At 43.8% G+C, this 21,003-nt stretch overlaps 1 protein-coding gene across 7 annotated transcripts in view; it reads left to right on the forward strand.

The window, feature by feature from the left end:
* Positions 1 to 4,799: 4,799 nt before the first annotated feature.
* The window catches only part of DDX59 (DEAD-box helicase 59), a 29,429-nt gene continuing 13,225 nt past the window's right edge, over positions 4,800 to 21,003 (forward strand). For 2 of the 7 annotated variants that reach the window (XM_074385069.1, XM_074385068.1), the window contains exons 1-4: positions 4,800 to 4,978; positions 7,788 to 8,605; positions 9,811 to 9,978; positions 15,486 to 15,575. In XM_074385069.1, the coding sequence (XP_074241170.1) occupies positions 7,799 to 8,605; positions 9,811 to 9,978; positions 15,486 to 15,575 (1,065 nt within the window). In that variant the 5' untranslated portion in view covers positions 4,800 to 4,978; positions 7,788 to 7,798. Of the gene's footprint in view, positions 4,979 to 5,187; positions 7,073 to 7,787; positions 8,606 to 9,810; positions 9,979 to 15,485; positions 15,576 to 21,003 lie in introns of those variants that run through there. The other 5 variants (XM_039467035.2, XM_039467036.2, XM_074385066.1 and 2 more) reach the window with 4 other exon arrangements.

Genomic DNA, 21,003 nt, shown 5'->3' on the forward strand with positions numbered 1-21,003 from the left:
TGGCGTGTGCCTGTAATCCCAGCTACTCAGGAGGCTGAGGCAGGAGAATTACCTGAACCCAGGAGGCGGAGGTTGCGGTGAGCCGAGATCGCGCCATTGCACTCCAGCCTGGGTAACGAGCGAAACTCCGTCTCAAAAAAAAAAAAAAAAAAAAAAAAAAAAAAAAAAAAAAAAAAAAAAACTGTATTGGTTAACCATCTGTGATTTCCATGTGACCTACTATAAATAATGTTTTCTGTGGCCCCGCAACTAAAAGACCATCATAAAACCATGTCAGTGAAGACCTTTTGTGAAGAAAACAGAAATGGGAATTCAGACTAATTATACTGAGCTCTGGTGAGATCTAAGAGGAAATCTGACTCTGAGTTTTTTTTTTTTTTTTTAATGGAGTCTTGCTCTGTCGCCCACGCTAGAGTACAGTGGCACGATCTCGGCTAACTGCAAACTCTGCCTCCTGGGTTCAAGCAATTCTCCTGCCTCAGCCTCCTGAGTAGCTAGGATTATAAGCGCAGGCCACCACACCCAGCTAATTTTTGTATTTTTAGTAGAGACGGGGTTTCACCATGTTGGTGAGGCTGATCTTGAATTCCTGACCTCGTTATCTGCCCTCCTCGGCCTCCCAAAGTGCTGGGATTACAGGTGTGAGCCACCACACCTGGCCGACTCTGAGCTTTTTGAATAAAGAACAGAGTGGGAAAGAGCCACAGGTGAGACCTGAGTGGCTCTGAGGTTTGACTTATTAACCTTGAAAGATGAAGAATTTGATGTTAAAAATTAGGCTTCATCCAACATCCTAACTCACATGTAGAAATGAGTTGCAACTCACTAGACTTCATTCATTCATTCAGAATGAATCATCCTGCTCATCAAGATTGGCTACTTTTCCAAAAGTAACAATAAGAATACGAACATATATGGCAAAGGTCTCAAGCTTCCATGAGAAAACTAAGGAAAGTTGAGCACATTTATGGAACACTTGAGTGTAAGTTATGTCTAAGGTTTCCAACAGATTTGGAAGTTTAGGAACACTAAAAATGGTGTTGAAACCAGGTTTCCTGATTGAAAATTAAAGGGATATGGTTTTATACTTGCCTAAAGAAGAGCTTAGGCCAGGCGCAGTGGCTCACACCTGTAATTCCAGCACTTTGGGAGGCCAAGGGGGGGTGGATCAATAGGTCAAGAGTTTGAGACCAGCCTGGCCAAGATGGTGAAACCCCATCTCTACTAAAAATACAAAAATTAGCCTGGCGTGGTGGCAGGCATCTGTAATCTCAGTGATTCGGAGGCTGAAGCAGGAGAATCGCTTGAACCTGGAGAGGCTGTAGTGAGCCAAGATGGCGACACTGCACTCTAACCTGGGCAACAGAGCAAGACTCTGTCTCAAAAACAAACAAAAAAACCAAAAAATTTAAAAAACAACAACAAAAGAAGAGCTTGAAGGCAGTATAGTCTAGTGGATTTAGGAGACAGACCTGGGCTTAAATTCCTGCTGTGCCAATACCTAGCTGTGTGGCCTTGGGCAAGCTGTTTAATTACCCTAACCTGTTGCTTCGTCAGTACAATGAGGATAAAATGCCTACTTTATAAGACTCAATGAGAAGTAAATATGACAATGTTCCTAAAATGCTTTGCACAATGCCTAGCCATATAGAGTCTAATTAAATAGTAAGTATAATCATGGAGCTCCCCAGGGAAGAACTGGATTGCCCTATAAGGTGGGAAGCACCTTGTCTCTAAAAGTATTTAACAAGTTGGTCATGCAGCAGGGTGCTATAAAATAATTCCTCCTACAAGGGTATAGAGAGAAGTAAGGGGTGGTGATTGGACTCTGATGAACAAATTCAAACCTAAGATTCTATGATATATTAATGCTTAATTGCTTTACAAATATTGATTCTAAAATAAAATGACCCCCAAAATACACAAAACTAAAATTGCTGGAATACAGGGAAAAATGAACAAATCTACCTTTATAATGGGAGACTGATTGCTTTATCTATTTTATCTACTGATGGGGAAATATGAACATGAACATTAGAAAAGATATAGAATATCTGAAATATCAAGCTTGATTTATTTGCAAATATCATGTACCTATCTATTGGTGAATAAACATTCTTCTCTGGTTTTAAAATATATAAAAATTGACCATAGACTAGCCATAGAGCATGATCGGGCTACTGCACTCCCGCCTGAGTGTCAGAGAGAAGACCCTGTCTCTTAAAAAATAATAATAAAAAAAAAAAACAGAAAAAAAGACTTCATAAAGAAAATGAAAAGATCTTGGACTGAACCCTGAATTAGGGAAGAAAAAAAAAAACAGCTCTAAAACACCTTAACGGAACAACTGGTAAATTTTCAGTAAGGAGTGCATGTTAGCTATTTGTATTCTATCAGTGTTAAACTACCTAAATTTGGGCCAGGCCCAGTGGCTCATACCTGTAATCCCAGTATTTTGGGAGGTCAAGGCAGGTGGACTGCTTGAGCCCAGCAGGTGGAGACCACCCTGGGCGACATGGCAAAACCCCATCTCTAACAACAACAACAAAATTCCAGGTGTGGTGGTGTGTGCCTATAGTCCCAGCTACTCGGGAGGCTGAGGTGGGAGCCTCACTTGAGCCCAGGAGGTGGTTGCAGTGAGCTGAGATTGCACCACTGCACTCCAGCCGGGGTGACAAACAAAAACGCCCTCAACTGGAACATTTTTCTGTGAGTATCTAAGATGGTATTATTGTCTTTGGAGACACATGCTACAACTTACTCCCAAATGATTCAGAAAATAATATATATAATACATATAACATATGTACATATTACATATATGTATATATCACATAGATAGACACTCTCTTACAAATACAGCAAATATGGCAAACTGTGACCCTATGTGAAGGGTCTACAGGGGTTCATTAATTCTGAAACTTTCTTATAAGACTGATCTTTTTTCAGAAGAAGTCCAAAAAATTTTTTTATTTGAAAACACTATAAATAGGGAGAAGATATCTGCAACACATACAACTGACAAAAGATTGTTATTAATTATATATACATATATACATTGTACATACATTTATATATGTACACACACACACACACACACACACACACACACACCTTAGAAGGGGAAGAGAAAACATGAATGAATAATCAACATATTTCAAAGTGCTCAACCTTGCCAGTAATTACAGAATGCAAATTAAGACAAAAATATCGTAACTATTTATTCTGGTAGACTAGCAAAAAGTAACAAGTGTGAAAATAAGGAGGATTAGAGAGAATTGTGGTCAGTGCTGGTGGCAGTATAGATTGGTACAACCACTTTGAAAGCATTTCTGTGTTATCTCTGAAAGCTGAACAGCCCCCATAGCCTCTGATGCAGTAGTGCTGCCCCTAAGTACTAATGAGACTCCAGTGCATGGACAGAAGGTGAACAAGCATGCTCCAACTGGCCTTATTAGCAATTACTCGCGGCAGATTCAGGTTTTGTGGGGTATTAGCTTATATAATTGAAGAAGACGGAGGCTTTTAAAGAAAAGATACAGAATTATGAATAAAAATTTAGTTCAAAAGTGAATATTTTTTATTATGGCAAAAGAAATTACAAATGTCACAAAATCCAGGAAAAGAGTTCTGTTATAGGTTTGTGACCTACAAACTTGAGAAGTCTGATGCATTCAGTCTGTGTGGTTCCTATCAATAAAGAAAATACTTAAAGTGCGTTTTTACTTCTATCCGATACAGCACTGAATACATTCCTGACAGGAGAAAACTTCCTTTTGACTAGGCAGTAAAAAAATAAGTGCTCTGTTACTACACTTAACAACTTCGATGAATTAAAAAAAAAAAAAAAATCATGAGGGATAAAAAGCAAATTCCAGAAGGCTATATTTTTATAAAGCTCAAAAAGAAGAAAACCACACCAACATACGGTTAGGAATGTATCCAAATATGATAAAACCACTTCAAATGGCAAAGAGACAAAACCCAGGATAGTGGCGGTGAGCTAAGAGGCCAGCAGCAGAATCCTGGAGATGCATGGATACAAATACTGACAACGTGGTGGAGTGAGAGCTTTAAATTTTACGTATTTGGTAAATATGCTCTTTTGTATGCATCAACTATTAAATTGGAAATATTTTTAAATAGTTAAAGGACCTGAGTGTAAGTCAGCTTCCCTCCTTCCTCTCCCGTGCTTTCTCCTCTCCTCCATCACTTTTCAGCTACAAGCTGCTTGGGACACACGGCTCCAAGAAGCTGGAAAAACAGGGAAATGTCAGCCCACAAGGACCAAGGACCGTGACTTGTGTCACTTTCTTGCTGGTGCTGAGGCGGGAGGGCAGTGGTGCAGGAAATACCATCCAGCGCATCAAATACGACACACGGAGCTGACTCCGCTTAAACGCTGAGTGGCTCTACTCACTGGGTAAAGGCAGAAAAGCGTTTCTGGGCCCAGCGGGCAGTGCCCCTCCCTTTTACACCCACACTTTCCACTTTCTAAAGGTGCCAGGCCCCCGCACCACCCTCCAGCTTCTTTCCGGCTGCTCCGACTCTTTCCCACCAGTCCCAGCCCACTGGATTACGTAAATTCTTCCCAGACGATCCCCAAACGTGCCCCTCCGTCCGGAACCCGTCCATCTCCGAACGATTCCGAGATTTGCCACCAGCCCAGAGTCGGGCGGGAGCGCGGAACCTTCGCGGAGCTTCCCGGCCCCGCCCCTCCTCCCTCCCTCCCAATCCACTGCCGGTTCCCAACGAGCTCCGCCCCCCGCGGCGGCCCCGCCTCGCCACCGCCCGGAAGTCGTGCTGCGGCCCCCTCCCAAAACCCGGAGAAGTGGATTCTGCGCTCCGCTCCGCACCCGCCGTCCAGGGCCGCAGTCCGAACGGGAAGGTCGGGGCTTGTCGGCCGGAAACCTGGGCCGGAGCCTGGAAGAGGGAGCGGGCCCCGAGCAGGGGCGGACGCGGCCTCAGGCCAGCGCGGGTGAGCGTGCCCCTAGCGCGGGCCCCTGGCCGTCCTGCAGCCCCTCCTCCGGGCCCCGGGGCGCCAGGCCGCGGCCCCCTCCCGTCCTTGCTGTTCTAGTCCCGGGCCTGTACCCGGAGCGCGGCGCCCCGCCCGTCTCCCAGCAGCTCCGTGACGTGCAGGCGCCTTGGGGTGCGGTGCCGCCGGGCGTGGGTGGGAGGCGACGCCCGCAGGGAGGGCCGGCCGCCGGGCGGGGTGCGGGGGGCGCTGGCGACCGTCGGAGGCCGCGCCGCCGCCCGCCCGGAGGGAGCCCCTCCCTCTGGCCACCGGCAGACCGCGAGATCCGAGCTCTTTCCTGCCCACGCAGAGCCGCCCCTGCCCCGCCCGCCGCCCCTGTGCATTTTCTGACGCTTAGGGTAGTCTAGACCCTCGATTGCATTTCTGTTGGAATTTTTCTGGAAATTGGAATCTGGCAATTTAAAGAAAGAATTTTTTTTAAGAAAAATATTTATTAGTGTATTTGATAGTCCCCAGATTAGGTTAAAAGTCTTCCCAATCACTGTTATTTTGCAAAGACATGTTTTAGTGTAAATAGGTGTTGATGGAAAGAGTCAAACTCTAAAAGTATTTGAAGAGATTTATTTGAGCCAAATACAAGTGACCATGGCCCGTGACACAGCCCTCAGGAGGTCCTGAGAACATGTGCCCCAGGCGGTTGGGATACAGCTTGGTTTATATATTTTAGGAAGGCATGAGACATCAATCAAATACATTTAGGAAATACATTGGTTATTTTAGTATTACTGATATTAAGGGGAAAAAAGAAATACAGGTAAATGTAAACATTTTCTGGTTGACAATTGGTTGAGGTTATCTGAAGATCTGGAATCTATAAAAAGGAATGGTCAGGTTGAAGATAAAGGATTGTGGAGACCAGGTTTTACTGTGCAGGGGAAGCTCTTAGCAGACTTTAGAGAGAGCAGGTTGTACATTGTTTTATATTGGACTTTAAAGGGTGCGTGGCTCTTAGTTGGTTATCTCCTGGATCTGGGAAGGAAGGAAGGAAAACAAAGGGGGAAGGGAATTCTCTATAAAATAGGGATTTTTCCCACAAGAGACTTTGCAGGGCAATTTTAAGGTATGACAAGGACATAAACATTTTGATTTTTTTACTGTGTCAGCGTGAGATTGGAAAGTAAGTCACAATGTACAGGGTTAAATAAACCCATCTAATGAGAATGTATGCTTTGTTAAGACCTGACTCTCCAGACCCCTTAGAAAGAAATTTGGGTAAGATAAAAAAAATTAGCGCTTAGTCCTCAAATGGTTGAGAGCTTATGCTCTGGAGCCAGAGTGCCAGGGCTGTAACATTTAAGAATTATTTGAGCTTGGACAAACCAGTTAATCCCTAGGTTGCTCAGTTTCTTCTGATGGTATACAATGTGTGTTATACACACACACACACACACACACACACACACACACACACAGAGACACATGTTTTTTCATTTTGTATATTACTGTATTATTTTTCATTATGCTATACTATATATATTAGTCTTGCATATATTAGTCTGTAAGACACATAGTATAGCATAATGAAAATATTTGTGCATATATATTAGGTAATGCTAACCGATTTACATGGTGGTTGTAAAGATTAGGTGAAGTATTGTGCTTGGCACATAACAAACACTAAGTGTTACTTACATGAAAATAGCATTTTCTCTATGATTTGTGGTTTTGATTTTATAGATTCTAATTGTGAAGTAGCCCTCCTGTTTTCTTTTTTTTTTTTTATTGTACGTTAGGTTCTGGGGTTCCTGTTTTCTTTTTTGACGCTATGCTAGGATTTACCCCAGAATTTCTTTAATATCTGATACTTCAAAGTGCAAATAATCAGTAAACAGAAGTAGACCATGTATACAACGCTATGTTGAGCAGTGTGCAGTGTTTCAACATTGCTATGTGTGGGGAAGAAGACTCCATCTCGTCATCTGTGGAATCTGGTGAATGGAAGAAAAGCTTGATATAAAGAATGTCATGATGTCCTCACTATTCATTTCAGGCATAGCCAGCCCCAGGACACTAGGCTGATTCTGTTACAATCATAAGGTACTTTATTTTTATTTTTATTTTTTCTTTTCTTTTCTTTTTTTTTTTTTTTTGAGATTGAGTTTCGCTCTTGTTATCCAGGCTGGAGTGCCATGGCGCGATCTCGGCTCACCGCAATCTCCGCCTCCTGGGTTCAGGCAATTCTCCTCTCTCAGCCTCCTGAGTAGCTGGAATTACAGGCACGCGCCACCATGCCCAGCTAATTTTTTTTTTTTTTTTGTATTTTTAGTAGAGACAGAGTTTCACCTTGTTGACCAGGATGGTCTCGATCTCTTGATCTCGTGATCCACCCGCCTCAGCCTCCCAAAGTGCTGGGATTACAGGCTTGAGCCACTGCGCCTGGCTTATTTTTTCATTTTTTGAGACGGAATCTCACTCTGTCGCCCAGGCTGGAGTGCAGGGGCATGATCTCGGCTCACTGCAACCTCTGCCTCCCGCGTTCAAGTGATTTTCCTGCCTCAGCCTCCTGAGTAGCTGAGATTACAAGTTCGTGCTGCCATGCCCAGCTAATTTTTGAATATTTAGTAGAGATGGGGTTTCAGCATATTGACCAGGCTGGTCTCAAACTCCTGACCTCAAGTGATCCACCCACCTCGGCTTCCCAAAGTGCTGGGATTACGGGTGTGAGCCACCATGCCTGGCTGTTAATCATATGGTACTTTATATGTGATTTATTAATGGTAAAATAAATCTCATTATATAATTTCCCTAACAGAATATTGAAGGATGTTTGTTCCAAGATCTCTAAAAATCAAGAGGAATGCTAATGATGATGGCAAGAGCTGTGTGGCTAAGAGAATTAAACCAGACGCAGGAGACCTTCAGCTGGACAAAAGCAGAGATGTTCCCATTGAGGCTTTAGTTACAGAGGCAGCCGCAATACCAGATGGGCACTGCAGTGAATCCTGCCCTCCCCTCAGCCCAGGTGGCCAGCTGGCAGAGGTTCATTCGGTAGATCCTGAGCAGGGTGTGAAGGACAGCCATCCTTCTGAAGAGCCGGTTAAGTCATTTTCCAAAACACAGCGCTGGCCAGAACCGGGGGAACCCATCTGTGTTGTCTGTGGTCGTTACGGAGAGTATATCTGTGATAAGACAGATGAAGATGTGTGTAGTTTGGAGTGTAAGGCAAAACATCTTCTGCAAGTTGAGGAAAAGGAAGAGAAATCAAAACTTTGCAATCCACAGAAGGCTGCCTGTGAGTCAGAGTCTGCACCGAATGCTTCCTATGTGTACAAAGAGCACCCCTTTATTCTGAACCTTCAAGAAGACCAGATTGAAAATCTTAAACAGCAGCTGGGAATTTTAGTTCAAGGGCAAGAAGTCACTAGGCCCATTATTGACTTTGAACATTGTGGTTTCCCTGAGGTCTTAAATCGCAACTTGAAGAAAGCAGGCTATGAGGTGCCAACCCCCATCCAAATGCAGATGATTCCTGTGGGGCTTCTGGGAAGAGACATTCTGGCCAGTGCAGATACTGGTTCAGGAAAAACAGCTGCTTTTCTTCTTCCTGTTATCATGCGAGCTTTATTCGAGGTAAGTATTAATGATAGAGTTCACATGTATTATTCTTGGAAACAAATGAGAGGTTTACCAAGTTTCGTTCTTAACTATATTAAAATTGCAGGCTAAAACTACATATTTGGAATTGTAGTCACTAGTGCCTGTAGTGATTTTTGCTTCTGATAGTAGTTTGTATGAAAACATGATTTCAGGGAATTTTTCTTGTATTATGTTGAATCAGAGATCTCATTATGGAGGATCTAAAAACTTGCTTTCTTACAAAACATTTTCTTTTTAATAGTTTTTCTATTAAAAGAATGAACTTTAGATTTGAGGAGGGAAAAATCCAGCTGACCGGATGAGCTGTCATTCGTGTGTCAGCATAGCCTCCTTGGATTTTGTGTTTTGAAGAAACTGATTTATACTGAGGTTGAAGCACGTCGTAGAGTTTCAACATAGACTCTTAACTGTGATCTATGGTTCATCTTAAAATAGTCATGACCGTACGTTACTTGTTAGTTTAGTGTATAAAGTACTTTCACATATAATTAGTTTAACAAACATGTTGAGTAATTACTATTTGCCAAGGACTGGTGAGCTTCTGAAGTATGAAGTATGGCAGGAAGGGAAGTGAGTAAAAAAAGTGTCAGCAAAGAGAGGAAAGATAAAGGAGAAAAATTTGGAAAACTAAAGAGTAGTTGAAGATAGTGTGAGGGGAAAAAAAGCACTAGATCGTTTAAAATACAGGTCACACATGCTCAAGACCAAAATAGAGCCATGAAGCCCGAAATAGGATGTGAGTATATATGTATGTTCTATGGACAAAGAAAGAAGTGAATTTGCAAGAGAGCCAAGCAGGAAAAACCGAGGGTAGCATGCCAGCTTGGACCAGATCTGCGTGGCGACTGTTGGGTTCTCCCTTTAGAGGAGAGTGACTGCAGATTACAAGGTGCAGTTAACTAAGAGCAAAGCTTCAGTTTTCTTAACTTGGTTACTGTGGATGCCTCTCCCCAGCTCCAGTTTTGATCTTTCATTATATTCTGTGTTACCTAAGAAATGGGTTTAATTTATGATGGTTTTGGAGGAAAAAAAAATCAGTAAGCAGAAGGCAGGAGGACTCATATCCAGTTGGGAATGCTTTAAAAGGGCCCTGTTCCTGGAATCCTTGTAAAGATTTAGTTCCTATTGGCAGGAATTAATTGCTGGTGTTTTTAAAGTTGTTTTTCACATCTTTGCAGAGGAAAACTCCATCTGCACTCATTCTTACACCCACCAGAGAGTTAGCCATTCAGATAGAGAGACAAGCTAAAGAATTGATGAGTGGCCTGCCACGCATGAAAACTGCGCTTCTCGTAGGGGGCTTACCCTTACCCCCACAGCTTTACCGTCTGCAGCAACATGTTAAGGTAAGCACTGATTTGATACAGTGTCTTTGAAAAGTTTTGTAAGCAGTACAGGGACTAGTGGGGTTTTTTTTTCCCCTTGAAGAACTTTTAAAAGATTTTAGAGAGTCTTTAAATTCTTACTAAATAAGCCTTAGGTTTTTTTTTTAAGTTTGTTTTATTTAGGAAAGGAAAGAAACACAATTTATTGAGTGCCTGTTATATGCCAAAGGCTGTTGAATGTTCTCACACGCATTATCTCATTCAAGCATCGCGTTTACTTCTGAAGGTGGGTTGGCGTATCCCTATCCCATGTTTTATAGTCGAGAAGTTGAACCTCAGAACGATGGGGTTTATTGAAGGATCTATAGCCAATAAATAGTAGTTGCCAAAATTGAAACCTTAATTTACCCGACTTTCCTCCTTCCTTAGCCATGCTGTTATGCATAGTCTGTATTTTATGATATGTAAAAGTATGTAAAAGCAATGTGGTCTGATTCTAGCTTTGGAACTTGATAGCTGTATGGCCATAGATAAACTTACTTCACTTCTGGGGGCTTCAGTTTTCTTGAGTTTGAATGGGTGGCTGAAGATACCTGCCTTTGAAATAAAAACGTTTAATGGAAGATTTGGCACAGATGTTGACCAATCAAAGTAGACTGCAGCTTTGGTGCAGGAGCTGGGTCCTCGAGGCCCCTTGGTATTCTGGGAATTAACTGTTTAGTTAACTGGGGTGGCAGGGAGGCTCTGGAGACCCGGGGAGGAGCTGGGTTGGCAGGGAGTTGGGAGAGGGGACTCAGGGAAAGGGCACTCTGGGCAGCAGTACCAGCTAGGATGAAGCTCCTGCTGCAGTATTTGACAGCTTCTATGGGTGAATATCAGCCTTTCATGTTGGAATCTTTTGAAGGTCAAATCAGATGTATTTGACAGATTTTATTTATTTATTTATTTATTTATTTATTTTTTGAGACGGAGTTTTGCTATTGTTACCCAGGCTGGAGTGCAATGGCGCGATCTCGGCTCACCGCAACCTCCGCCTCCTGGGTTCAGGCAATTCTCCTGCCTCAGCCTCCTGAGTAGCTGGGATTACAGGCACGTGCCACCATGCCCAGCTAATGTTTTGTATTTTTAGTAGAGACGGGGTTTCACCATGTTCACCAGGATGGTCTTGATCTCTCGACCTCGTGATCCACCCGCCTCGGCCTCCCAAAGTGCTGGGATTACAGGCTTGAGCCACCGCGCCCGGCCTTATTTATTTATTTATTTGAAACATCCAGATAGTATCTGACAGATTTAAAGCCTGTAAAATGTTTTAAGAAATTATAGGTTGATAATTAATAGATTATTGGATCAGAGATTTTTAAAGGTGGACCTCCAGTATATAAAACAAATAAAGATGATATTAATGCCAAGTTACAAGTTCAGCAATATATATTTATAAAGTAAATAATACAAGTATTTTTATGGGCATCAAATTTGAAGTTGGGTTAATGAAGTTTAACTACAGTCTCATATCAACCGCTGCATTAAATTTATGTTTGTTGACATTATAATTTTAAGTGGATAAGTAGATGCAAACTTCTAACAGCTTTTAAACTAAGCTTGCATTCCGATTCTTAAAAAATATATGTTAATATATCGGTGTTAGTTTCCAGCTTGCAACATTTAGTAGGAACACGTATGATTGGGCACAGTGTTTTCACACATTTTTTGTTGAGGTTGGGGGTCCACATTTTGCTCTTGTTGCCCAGGCTGGAGTGCAACGGCACAACCTCAGCACACTGCAACCTCCGCCTCCCAGGTTCAAGTGATTCTTCTGCCTCAGCCTCCTGAGTGGCTGGGACTACAGCCATGTGCCACCACACCCAGTTGATTTTTGTGTTTTCAGTAGAGGTGGGATTTCACCATGTTGGCCAGGACAGTCTTAATCTCCTGCCTCGGCCTCCCAAAGTGCTGGGATTATAGGTGGGAGCCACCACGCCCGGCCCTAATCTTGGCGCTTTTAAGGTTTACAAGCCACTTACTTTGAAGAACATCCCTCAGTTGATTAGATTCAAGTCACATGTCTTTGACAGGGATAGCACAGAAGAGATGCTTTGCTTTTTTTCATTGCATCCTTTTAGGTTGCACAGTCATCAGTATGTCCTTTCGTTGGTCACACCATCTGTAAAGTAATTGTAAAGTTTATTTTTTTCCCCCTTTGTGTTTAGTAAGTATTTTGCAGAGAGTACTTTGAGATGTACTTTGAAATGTAAATTTCTTATTCTTCACCACACTTTAAATTTATTTATGTATGTATTTATATCTGTATGGACTCACGGCTTCCTGTAATTCAGAGGTTTACAATCCATTATTATCATTGTTTGTTTTGATATTCCAGTTGATCTCTGTCTGGCCAGTGCAAGCATTTCCCAGTTGGTTTCTTTTTTTTAATTAATTAATTATTTATTTATTTTAAGACGGGGTTTCATCATGTTGATCAGGCTGGTCTTGAACTCCCGACATCAGGTGATCCACCCACCTTGGCCTCCAAAGTGCTTGGATCACAGGCGTGAGCCACCGTGCCCAGCCTCCAGTTGGTTTCTATGTTCTTCGTTCATCTCTCCATCATTCAGTCTTCCTTACTTTCTATTGAAGGAAGATGTTCCATGCTTACATTTTTCTTTCCCTGTCCCAGCCCTGGAATCATGCCTTTTCCAAGGAGCCCTGGTTTCTTTTATTAGAGGAAGGTATTTAAAAAGAAAGACCTGGGCTGTGCATGTTTATTATTATCGGACTATCACTGCTTAGGACCTCCCAGTGGATAGAGCTAGGGAATACAGTCGTCCTGCGGCGTCTTTTGGGGACTGGTTCCAGGACCACCTGCGTATGTACCAAAATCTTTGCATACTTGAATCCTGCAGTTGGCCTTGCTGAACCTGAGTATGTTTGGTCTGTGTTTGGTTGAAATTTATATGTATCAGTGGACTTAACACCGTTGAAATCCACATTGTTCAAGGGTCAGCTGTATATCTAAGTGTGTGTTTTTCTGTGTCTATATTTATTAGAAACCATGAGACCATAGTTCATGTTGATACTTCCAATTCCAATTCAATACAACAGGATTCATTCATATTTGTAACTGACAGAAACCTGCCGCTCATTTTCCTTTAGGTATTTATTTGTTTGACCAATCCTCCTCTGTGTAGCTCGCCTCCCACCATCAGCACCGCCCCTCCCACGGCGTTGCGTTCCTCACCAGACTCCACCTGCTCTCTCCTCAGCCTCTCAGGCTGCAGCACCCAATGCAGGGTTGCCTTTTCGTGGAGGTTCCAACTTGCCCCGCCTGTCCCTCCCACCCCTCTCACCAGCCTGAGTTCATCTCGGATACCCTCTGAGAAAAAAGAACCAAAACCTCTGTCTCTTCAGCACAGCTGCCCTTCAAGAGCAAGGGCAAGATGAAAAGCTTTCCACATAAAACTGAGAAAGTTATTGCCAACATACATATAAGGGAACTTTAAAACTGTGGTAGTCTACAGAGAAAGATCATGCCAGAAAGGAAGGTGTGGGATGGAAGAAATCACGGTGGGAAAGGAAAATAGTGAGCATGTGCTTCAATCTCAGGATCTAACATTGAATGAAACAGTAATCATTATGAACAACCTGTGGGTTTAAAAATAAAGTAGGCCAGGCATAGTGGCTCAACACCTGTAACTCCAGCGCTTTGGGAGACTGAGGTGGGTGGATCGCCTGAGGTTGGGAGTTTAAGACCAGCCTGACAAACGTGGAGAAACCCCATATCTACTAAAAATACAAAATTAGTCAGGCGTGGTGGCACATGCCTGTAATCCCAGCTACTCAGGAGGCTGAGGCAGGAGAATTGCTTGAACCCGTAGGTGGTGGTTACAGTGAGCCAAGATCAAGACACTGCACTCCAGCCTGGGCAACAAGAGTGAAGCTCCGTCTCAAAAATAAATAAATAGGCCAGGCTTGGTTGCTCACACCTGTAATCCCGGCACTTTGGGAGGCCAAGGCGGGTGGATCATGAGGTCAAGAGATCAAGACCATCCTGGCCAACATGGTGAAACCCCGTCTCTACTAAAAATATGAAAATTAGCTGGGTGTGGTGGCACATGCCTGTAGTCCCAGCTACTTGGGAGGCGAGACAAGAGAATCACTTGAACCCAGGAGTCAGAGGTTGTAGTGAGCTGAAATTGTGCCACTGCACTCCAGCCTTCATCTCACAGAGTGAGACTTCATCTCAAAAAGAAAGAAAAGGTGGTGGGGGGTCGGGGTGGGGAGGGGAAGAAAGAAGAGAGAGAGAAAAAAAAGAAGTAAGTTAAATACTGACCAACAGTAGCGTAGAAGTACAGGGGAGATGTGATTGGTGTTAAAGCATTTTTCCTTATTGTTTAAAAAAAGGCAAAAATGAGCTGAGTGTAGTGACCAATGCCTGTAATCTTTCGGAGGCCAAGGCGGGAGGATTGCTTGAACCCAGGAGTTTGAGACTAGTCTGAGCAATATAGAGACCTTGTCTCTATAAAAAAAACAAAATCAAAAAATTGTCTGGGTGCGGTAGCTCATGCCTATAATCCCAGCACTTTAGGAGGTGGGCGGATCACAAGGTCAGTCAGGCCTGGCCGACATAGTGAAACCCTGTCTCTACTAAAAACACAAAATTAGCCGAGCGTAGTGGTGCATGCCTGTAATTCCAGCTACTTGGGAGGCTGAGACAGGAGAATCAGTTGAACCCTGGAGGTGGAGGTTGCGGTGAGCCCAGGTGGCACCATTTGCACTCCAGCCTGGGTGACAGAGCAAGACTATGTTTCAAAAAAATTAGCCAGGTGTGGTGGCATGCACCTGTAGTCCCACTTACTTGGGAGGCTGAGGCAGGAGGACTCCTTGAGCCCGGGAAGTTAGGCTGTAGTGAGCCATGATTGCACAACTGCACTCCCTTCTGGGTGATAGAGCAAGACTGTATCCAAAAAAAAAAAGCCCTCGTTATTAGCCACTAGCATGTTATAAAATTGTTAAGGAGTCTTAAGCAACCTTAGAAATTACTTTGCCCAACCTCTTAATTTAAAAATGAAATAAAAAGCCCAAAGATGGTACAGAATTTTCACTTGTTTACAGGACCATGCAGTCAAACTGCCTATAAGGCCCTTCCTGGTCCCTGCCCTGTTTCAAGCCTCAGCCTGTCCCTTTCTCCCCGCCCCTTTACCATTTGGAGCCTCAGGAATGTCCTAGATGCTTTCTCTCTCCTTAATCACTCCTCACCCTGCTCACACCCACTAATCCTTTAGGTCTGACCTGTGTGTTGGGTAGGACTGTATGGTTACGTCCCTCCGTTTATGGCATAGTGTATTTATCTCATGAGCACTTTCTTGTTAAATGTTTCGTCCTTTATATTACAAGTTTCATGAGAGCAGAGACCATGTCTGGCGTTGTCATCCCTGAATTCTGAGTGCCTACCATGGCACCTGGCACATGTTAGGTGCTCAATCAATATGGAATGAATGATTTTTAAAATCTGCTTTTTCTCTTTTATTCAGGTTATCATAGCAACACCTGGGCGACTTCTGGATATAAGGAAGCAGAGCTCTGTAGAACTCTGTGGCATCAAGATTGTGGTAGTAGATGAAGTAAGTAGTGGTGTCTAAAAAACGGTTACATGATTTTATATGATTTATGGAAATGATAGTTATATAATTTCATTGTATATTCAGGACATTTTCTCTCTAAAAACAACGCCTCAGGGACTTTTAAACATTTGCAGCAGTGATTCCTCAGCTGGTTCCTGTGTGGCGCTGAAGCTAGCATAAGGTGTACTACACTAAAATTAAACCAGAGCTGTCTTCTAATTGACAGAATACACAAATTCAATAATTACTCTATTCTCAATGGTAAGGTTTGTGTTTTTTTTTTTTTGTTTTTTTTTTTTAATTTGATGCTTTCTATCATTTGTTTGCAAAAATAGTCAGTGGCAGGTAATGAGACAGGGTCTTGCTCTGTCAGTCAGGTCACCCAAGACGGAATGCAGTGACGGAAACACAGCTCACTGCAGCCTCAACCTCCCACACTCAAGTCATCCTCCCATCTCAGCCTCCTGAGTAGCTGGGACTACAGGCACACACATCACCATGCCTGGCTAATTTGTTTTTTGTAGAGATGGGGTCCCACTGTGTTGTCCAGGCTGATTAGTCTTGAACTCCTGGGCTCAAGGGATCCTCTTGCCTTGGCTTCCCAAAGTACTGGGATTAGAGGCATGAGCCACCATGCCCAGCGGATGGCCTTTAAAACTTTTTTTTTTTTCCTGTGTGGACATAGGCATCTGTGGTTCTGACTCTATGTTACATATACTATAGAGGCATTTTTATACTTTTGGCCTGCCTAGCAAGATGAAGTAAAAGTGTTCTTGCTTGGTGATATTCCACCATGGGGACACAGAACCATGTGCCAGCCCACCCTGGGCATGTGCCATTTCTGCCTGCGGGGTGCACGTATCTTCCTACATGTCTCACCAGCAGTGATAGAGCAGAGGCTTGATGGTATCCAGCAGTGATCACAAATGTGGGGTGCTAGGTGCTGACCAGTCATAGTGTCTCAGCCTGCCTTCCGTTGGCCCCATTAAGTAGCAGTAGGATAGACCACATAGTCAATACCCACAAGACCAAGATTTTAACATCTACTCCACCTCCCATGAGATCTTAGGCAAGCTGGTGAATCTTTTAGAGCTATGGCAAAGATGAAGAATGGTGGTAAAAATGTCTTTTTTTTTCTTTTGAGACAGTGTCCAGCTCTGTTGCCCAGGCTGGAGTCCAGTGGTACGATCTAGGCTCACTGCAGCCTCCACCTCCTGGGTTCAAGTGATTCTCCTGCCTCGGCCTCCTGAGTAGCTGGGATTACAGACTCCTGCCACTATGTCCGGCTAATTTCTGTTTGTATTTTTAGTAGAGATGGAGTTTCACCATGTTGGCCGGGTCTCAAGCTTCTGACCTCAGGTGATCCACCCTTCTTGGCCTCCCAAAGTTCTAGGTGTGAGCCACCACATCCAGCCAAAAATGTCTTACAGACTGAAGAGTCCTGCTAATACAGCATTTTTCTAGCACGGCCGTTTGGTAGAACTGACTCATTGCATCTGATTATCATTAGACATACTGTCACCCTGAATGTGACTGGACTTGTCTTTGTTGATAAGCCCCGTGTTCTTAAGTTCTCCCCATCTTATGAGCCAGAGAAGTAATTTTTTTTAGACAGTTTTTTTGTGTTACCCATGCTGGAGTGCGATGGCATGATCTAAGCTCACTGCAACCTCCCCCTCCTAGGCTCCAGCCATTCTTGTGCTTCAGCCTCCTGAGTAGCTGGGATTACAGGCGTGAACCAGCACGCCTGGCTGATCTTTATATTTTTAGTAGAGACAGAGTTTTACCATGTTGGCCAGGCTCGTCTCAAACTCCTGGCCTCAAGTGATCTGCTCACCTCAGCCTCCCGAAGTGGTAGGATTACAGGCATGAGCCACCGCATCTGGCCTGAGAAGTAATTCTTTTTTTTTTTTTTTTTTTTTGAGACGGAGTTTCACTCTTGTTACCCAGGCTGGAGTGCAATGGCGCGATCTCGGCTCACCGCAACCTCCACCTCCTGGGTTCAGGCAATTCTCCTGCCTCAGCCTCCTGAGTAGCTGGGATTACAGGCACACACCACCATGCCCAGCTAATTTTTTGTATTTTTAGTAGAGACGGGGTTTCACCATGTTGACCAGGATGGTCTCGATCTCTTGACCTCATGATCCACCCGCCTCGGCCTCCCAAAGTGCTGGGATTACAGGCTTGTGCCACCGCACCCGGCCACGAGAAGTAATTCTTATATGGATTATCAGGTTAGGTTCCATTCATCCTCACTTCTCTTTTTTTTTATTTTTTTATTTTTTTGAGACAGGGTCTTGCTATGTTGCCCAGCCTGGTCTTGAATTCCCGGGCTCAAGTGATCCTCCTGCCTTGGCCTCCAAAGTGCTGGGATTATAGGCGTGAGCCACTGCGCCCGGCCTCATCCTCACTTCTCTTTTCAGCATTTTCATCTTCTTCCGCTAACAGGGCTTCATGAGGCACCGTAGTGCTGTGCTCACCATTATGGCACAAGGGAAGTGCTCATTCCGCAAACATTTACCAAGTGCCTGTAGAACTGACTCATCGCATCTGATTATCATTAGACATACTGTCACCCCGAGCATGACCAGGCTTCCCTTTGTTGATAAGCCCCGTGTTCTTAAGTTCCTAAGTTCCCCCCATCTTATTGCAGCCTCTGTCCCAGCTCATTGGCATTTAAGGAATATGGTTTCTGTGTGATCTAAAGGGGAAATGAGCTGGTAAACAACATAATCAGTTACATGCTGAGACCGCAGTCAGTACAGAAGCATTATTTAGGTAAGAATTGACCACTTCTGGGTAAGTTTGGATGGGATCACAGAGCAGTTTTGAATACCATTCAACCCTACAAGGTGCTGAAATCTTGTTGGAGAGAAAAGATGCATATACTGAAGTAAAGGCAAGAGCACTATTGTGTGTATGAAAGTGCTGACATGACGTGGGCCAGGGATTGGCAAATACTTTCTGTAAAGGACCAGAGGGTAAGTGTCTCAGGCTTTAGGGGCTGTATAGTCTCTGTTGGAACGACTCAGTACAAGTGTAGATGGTATGAAAATGAATGGGTGTGACGGGGTTCCCATAAATCCTTATTTATAAGAACAGGTAAAGGTCTAAATTTGTCCCCAGAGCTGTAGTTTGCCAATGGCTGATGGAAGATACTAGTGAAAAAATGGGACTGGATGGCCGGGCATGGTGGCTCACGCCTGAAATCCTAGCACTTTGGGAGGCCAAGGCGGGTGGATCACCTGAGATCGGGAGTTCGAGACCAGCCCGACCAACATGGAGAAACCCCATCTCTACTAAAAAATACAAAATTAGCCGGGCATGATGGTGCATGCCTATAATCCCAGCTACTTGGGAGGCTGAGGCAGGAGAATCACTTGAACCCAGGAGGTGGAGGTTGCAGTGAGCCGAGATTGCACCATTTGCACTACAGCCTGGGCAACAAGAGCAAAACTTTGTCTCAAAAATAAATAAATAAATAAACTGGACTGTGTATGATATGCTAATTGTTCGGAGAAATAAGGTCAAGAGGAGAAATGAGAGAGTAAATGTATTGGCACTGCAAAAATAAATGGCTTCTTAGAGGTAATGGGATTTGACCTGGGCCTCAAAAGATGGAAAAAGGTTTAGAAAACAAGAGGTGGTATCAGATATTGCAAGTGAAGAGACTGACATAAGCAGAGTCAGAAGGTCCAGGTGCATGTGTGCAGGGGCCGGGGAAGAGACCACCAGCTTGAAGAATTCTTCTGAGAAATAATAGGAAGTAAAATTGGGTTGTTAGGGTGGGGCCAAATTATAGAGGGCCTCACAGGAAGGTGGAGGAATCTGGATTTGATGTGGGAGACAGTGAGGCTTTCTAAATTATTGAGTAGTTGTTTAGAGATTGCCCTGCTGCTCAGAACAGGAGAAATGAAAGAATCTGAGACAGAACAGCCAGCAATCCAGACAGGGGTGAGGGCTCCCAGGGTGGAGGCAGTAGGAGTCTCAGGCCGAATCTGAGAGTCACAATAGAGGAGTCACTCATGAATCTTCTGATGCCTGAGGCTGAGAGAGGAAGAGGAAGGCAACAGAGGTGACTCCATCAATTATAGTTGTGCCTTTAACAGGACAAGTGGGCAAACCTGGTCTTGGTAATAATGATTGAGTTTGGCTTTAGACATGGTGAATTTCCTGCAAATGATGAACTAAGGGGTAGTATTTTGAAGATCTCAAATACTCTGGCTCAGGAGGCTGCCGAGAAAATTTAAATAATAAAAGAGGCATCGGAATCCATGAAACGTGTGGTGTCTCTAAGGGAGGAAAGTTAGAAGTGAGCAGAAACAGAGGCAGGAGCTGGGGCTAGGGGCCTGGCTTGTGGTGTTTGAAGATGAGTCAGTTAAAAAGCCACTTGAGATGCCAGAGGGGAACTGAGAATGGATAATATCCTTGAAGAAGAGAGAAGCAGTGTTTCAAGAGGAGGCTGAAAATCCAAGAATAGTCAGAGATGAAAACTCAGATAATTCCTTTGAAATTATCTGCTCTGCGACCCTCTGTGTCTCCTGTCAAACCTGTCCTTTGGCCTGGAATTCTCTCCCATCCTTTCTACCTGCTCTTCCTTCTTTATCTGTAACTCTGAAATCCCTCACTCTCCCTGTCAGATTTTAGGCCTTTTTCTTCTCTCTGCTCTGTTGAACTGTGCATAGATTTTAAAAATTTTCTCCTAGCACAATGTTTGCTCAGGTTTTCTTAATGATAAGAGTCACCTGACTTGCTCACTGAACATAAGACAAGACCAGACCTCTCACTTGGATATTCTGATTCAGTAGTTCTGAGTTGGAGCCAGGAATCGTTAAAAACTCATTCCAGGTGACCCTTGTTTTTCCCCCAGGTGATTCTTATCTTCAGAGAGGTTTGGGATTCAGTGCCTAGAATTAGTGAGTGTCAGTTTATTTACAGAATACATTGTTAGGGGTTTTCATGTGCTGACACTTCTTGGTTTTGAGAACACATGGAAAATGAGATACATGAGCTGTCTCGTGGAGCTGTGATAAATGGACTTACACAAGGCGATATGGCAGTGGCAACCCCCAGGGTTACCTTAGATTGGTAGTCAGGGAGAATGCTCTGAGATGGTGACATTTATGCCAAGCTCGCAACGAGAAGGAGCCAGTCATGCAGAGATCCAGCCGGAGGGAAGACTCTTAGCCGGGTGCCAGCAGGGGAGCAATTGGGAGGTATTTGGGAACCGAAAGATGGCTGGCTTGGCAGAGTCACAGGCAGTGAGGGGAGACTGCTAGGAGATGAAGTCAGAGAAGTGGACAAAGATGAGAACTTGTAAGACTTTTTGGCCATGGTTAGAAGTTGGATTTTATTCAAAGTGCGATGGGAAACCATTGGAGGGTTTAAGCAGAGGAGGTGGTTTATATTTTAGAAGAATATGTCTGTA

Source organism: Saimiri boliviensis, chromosome 14 (assembly GCF_048565385.1).
Source record: "Saimiri boliviensis isolate mSaiBol1 chromosome 14, mSaiBol1.pri, whole genome shotgun sequence".
Taxonomy (NCBI): domain Eukaryota; kingdom Metazoa; phylum Chordata; class Mammalia; order Primates; family Cebidae; genus Saimiri; species Saimiri boliviensis.